General features: G+C 43.1%; 1 protein-coding gene across 1 annotated transcript; it reads left to right on the top strand.

Moving 5' to 3' along the window:
* Positions 1 to 2742: 2742 nt before the first annotated feature.
* Positions 2743 to 3517, top strand: LOC122049531 (transcription factor WRKY19-like). Its single transcript, XM_042610933.1, has 2 exons — positions 2743 to 3066; positions 3138 to 3517. Exons 1-2 carry the CDS (start codon positions 2825 to 2827, stop codon positions 3262 to 3264), a joined length of 369 nt encoding a protein of 122 aa, XP_042466867.1. The 5' UTR covers positions 2743 to 2824; the 3' UTR covers positions 3265 to 3517.
* The last annotated feature ends 307 nt before the right edge of the window (positions 3518 to 3824 follow it).

Raw genomic sequence — 3824 nt, forward strand, 5'->3', positions numbered from 1 at the left:
ATTTTGTGTACTTCTATCTTGCTGTTGCAAGAGTTATTGTGGCGAGGTTTCTCCACCCACAAGGAGTATATATTAGCCGGTTCTCCGGGGACTCATCCACCGACGGATTAATAGGCTTCGTCCACCTTACGGACACGCCGAGGAGTAGGAGTTTCATCTCCGAACCTCGTTACATCGCTGCGTCTAAGGTTTGATTTCTCCATTTACGTTTCTGTTGTTATTTTTCCGCTGCGCTAACCTGATTTGTAGAAAGAAACAAGTGATTTGGGGCGGCTATTCACACCCCCCTCTCTAGCCGAGTACGTAGGATCCTAACAAGAAACACTACTAAAATACTAGAATCAAACTCGCCCAAGTTATTGCCTTCCTTTCTCATTGGAATCCCCTTGTATTCAGAGGCATTGCACAGACAAAAAGAAAGAAAATGCAAATGCTAAAGCAGCAAGTTTATGTGATGCCCATATCATGTTCTAAATCTGGAATTTGTTTAAGGTGTCCAACCTCCTTTATCACATCACATGCCTTTTGAGTTCCTCATGAATTACTAATGTCTAGTTAAAATGTAGTAATTATCCAATCAAAAGAACACAAACTAACTGTGACTTAATAAATTTCCTGCAAAATACCTCTAATTTATGCAGGCGATCCAGCGTGAGCACAAGGAGACTCCCCTTGGGAGAAATGAGCACTCGAGTGGTGACTGTCTGGAGAGAGTGACGAGAAGAGGGAGGGTTGAACAGGAACGATAAACGGAGTCACGGAGATGCTGAGTCGTAGCCTCGAAGCAGCCTCGCAACAGCCTCGTAGGTGCTCGGCCACGGGAGGACCGACGGAGAGATTCGAAGACACGACGGAAGGAGAGACGAGAGAGAGTTGAGCACGATGTCCGCGGAGTTGCAGCGTCGTAGGTGATCACCGGCAAGAGTTAGAAGGGATCGAGCATTCGGGATTTTGGGTGACGCGGTGGGGAAGGGGGAGTCGGGGAGACGCGAGCGGGCAAAGCGGCGGCGGCGAGTAAATGAAAAATTAGGGATTTAGGTTGAAAACTTTAAAACCCTAGGTTCAGCTATTCAGGTCCAGGTCTAGCCGTCCAGGTCCAGATCTAAGTTCACCTGTGACCTGTGAGTCCGTGACCACTGAATCACTGATCAGTGATCAGGTTTTAACTTTTAAACCTGGTTTGGATTAAAAGTATTAAATAATTTGGGTTTTTCGGTTTAACCGAATAGGCAACTCTAAACTCGAACCCGAACCGAAAAAACCGAAATTTTTAATCGAATTAACCGAAATTTCGAAATAACCGAACCGAATTTAAAAAATCAGTCAGTTCGGTAGGTTTATTCGGTTTGACCGAACTTTTGCTCACCCCTACCGACGAAATTAAATATTCTGTCGGTAATTATACCGACAGAATAGTAATTCCGTTGGTAAGTTTACTGACGGATACCTGAATCTATCGGAATATACTTTTCTGACGAATTTTACACTGACACATTATTTCCCATCATAATTCCGTCGGTACACGTCTCCTCCAACAGAATTACGATGGAATAAGTCGTCGGTAATAATATTTTTTATTTTGTAGTGAGATATCCTAAATTTTTTATTTTTTAATTATTTTCTTCTTTTCTATTTTTTCTCTCTATATGTAATATCTACTTTTGTTTACCCAATCTATTTCCTTTATTTTTTTTTCTCTCTCTCAAATTAAGTGATATTTTAATATTTAGTGAATATATTTCATTCCCTAAATTTAGACAGTTGAAATTTTCTGTCCCCGAATCCCGTGTCCCCTCTGTCCCACTCGCTGATTGGACATGTCATATCACATCTTAAGGATGTAGTGCACATCACGAGATTATCCACAGACATCCGATCGACAAGGAAATATGAGAACATGAGATTTGAGGACAGAAGATTTGAACTGAAATTTAGAGAAATATTATTTATAAAATCTAAATATAAAGAAGGGGTTGGATAGCTGATATATTTTTTTTTAATATAAAAATAAAATTTGATATAAATTTTATGTTTAGGAAAATTGTCCCGGATGCTATGACTATTACGTGGACATATTATTTATAGAATTAGTTAAGATTTAATAAGTGTAATATAAAATAATAATATTAATAGTATGGGTAGAGGACCTATGATATTTCGCAGGGAGAACGCTGTTTTGAGATGATTAAAAATTTGCTCTTTATTTTGATTTTGATTTTTTTTATCGTCAATGACAGTCAAATCTTTGATCAATCAACTACCTCAGCGCCTATACCCATGGGATCGGGACCTATATCTATGGAATGCTGAAGGGGATAAATTTATTATATTAGAGTAGATATTAAATTTTAACAGACATATATTCGTAGAAAAAATAAATTCTACCATCTTTTAACCACCTTTTAACAACGGCTATTGACTATTTTACCTCCTGTTTTTAGAATCTCAGACAGGCTGTGAAATATCTTCTTAGAATGTGGAATTTGATTTTTATCATAGTCATTATTCTAAAATTAATAATCATCGATCTTATCCGTGCTAGACTATTAAACTTGTCTAGTACACTTTTGCCAACTCGGACGGGCGGCGAAATTATTTTTGGTACAATGCTACAACTATGCCTTCGGATGACATAGGACGATAACCTTTTGATGACGACAGCAGTAACTCAAAGAACATGCCTCTTCCCAGTCGAGTTTTTCGCAGTCCCTGGTCTTCCTATAAATCTCCCCACCTTTGATCATTCCCCTCCATCCACTCCGCATTAATCAGAACGTCGATCGCTAGCTCTACGCTGTCAAAACTTGCAACTTCGCAGAGAAAAATGGAGAAAACCGGCTCAGGGAAGCAACTGCGAGGCCTGCTACTGGCCGAGCTCGTTCGAGTTCAGAAACTGGCGAGGCAGGTGGAAGCCGAGCTCAATCTTCACTTTGGCAATGGACCCTGCCATTTGCTGCTGCAAGAGATGCTCGAAGCGATAGACAAGTCGATTTCCTTGGTCCAGTCGGGACACCCGGTGGTCGCCGGAGAGTCCCTTCCTTCAGCCAGCAGGATGCCCAAGAGGAGGTCCGAGCTAATCCATACATAGCGATAATGTCAGTTGCTATCCCGGGGATCTAACTTGTTATAATTTACAGGAAGATAATGGCTACGTGGATCCAAGAAGTGCGAGTGAATTCCGGTGCCGCCGCCGGAGTCGATTTCCCCGTCGACGATGGCTATAGCTGGAGGAAGTACGGGCAAAAGGACATCCTCGGAGCCTAGCACCCGAGGCCGGTTAACTTCATTCGATCTCTCGAGATTAGAAATTTACAGTAAATTGTGGAGTAAAGAAAATTGTATTGAAAGTCTCTTCTCTTTGCAGAGGCTACTACAGATGCAAGCATAGCATGACTCTGGGCTGCCCGGCGACCAAGCAAGTGCAGCAATCGGACGGCGACCGGTTGCTCTTCCACGTCACCTACCACGGCGAGCACACCTGCCTTCAAGCGGCAGCAGAAGTGCAGAACCGTTGATGTCGGGGCAGCGGCGGAGCCGAGTCTTGCTCTCGAGCTTCCGAAACGAGCTCAAAGTGAAAACAGAGCACGTCCATGGCCGGAAATCGGATGCCTCATTCGACTTGGCGGCGCCGCCGCCGACGCCGAACCACAACAACTGCGGCATTAGCAGACCCTCTCCGACCCTCCACTCGCAGGCGGCCGGCGGTAATTCGGATTCGTATTTGCCTTTGCCTTTTTGGGACGTGGATTCGATGTTCCAAGAGCTGGATTGGGAGGCAGATTTCTTCGGCTGGTTCGATTATCCAACTAGTGAATCAGTTATCG

Source organism: Zingiber officinale, chromosome 1B (genome assembly GCF_018446385.1).
Source record: "Zingiber officinale cultivar Zhangliang chromosome 1B, Zo_v1.1, whole genome shotgun sequence".
Lineage (NCBI taxonomy): Eukaryota > Viridiplantae > Streptophyta > Magnoliopsida > Zingiberales > Zingiberaceae > Zingiber > Zingiber officinale.

Coding starts and splice junctions, on each gene's coding strand:
- LOC122049531 (XM_042610933.1), top strand. CDS start 2,825: ATGGAGAAAACCGGCTCAGGGAAGCAACTGCGAGGCCTGCTACTGGCC. Junction 3,067..3,137: donor AGCAGGATGCCCAAGAGGAG/GTCCGAGCTAAT, acceptor TATAATTTACAG/GAAGATAATGGCTACGTGGA.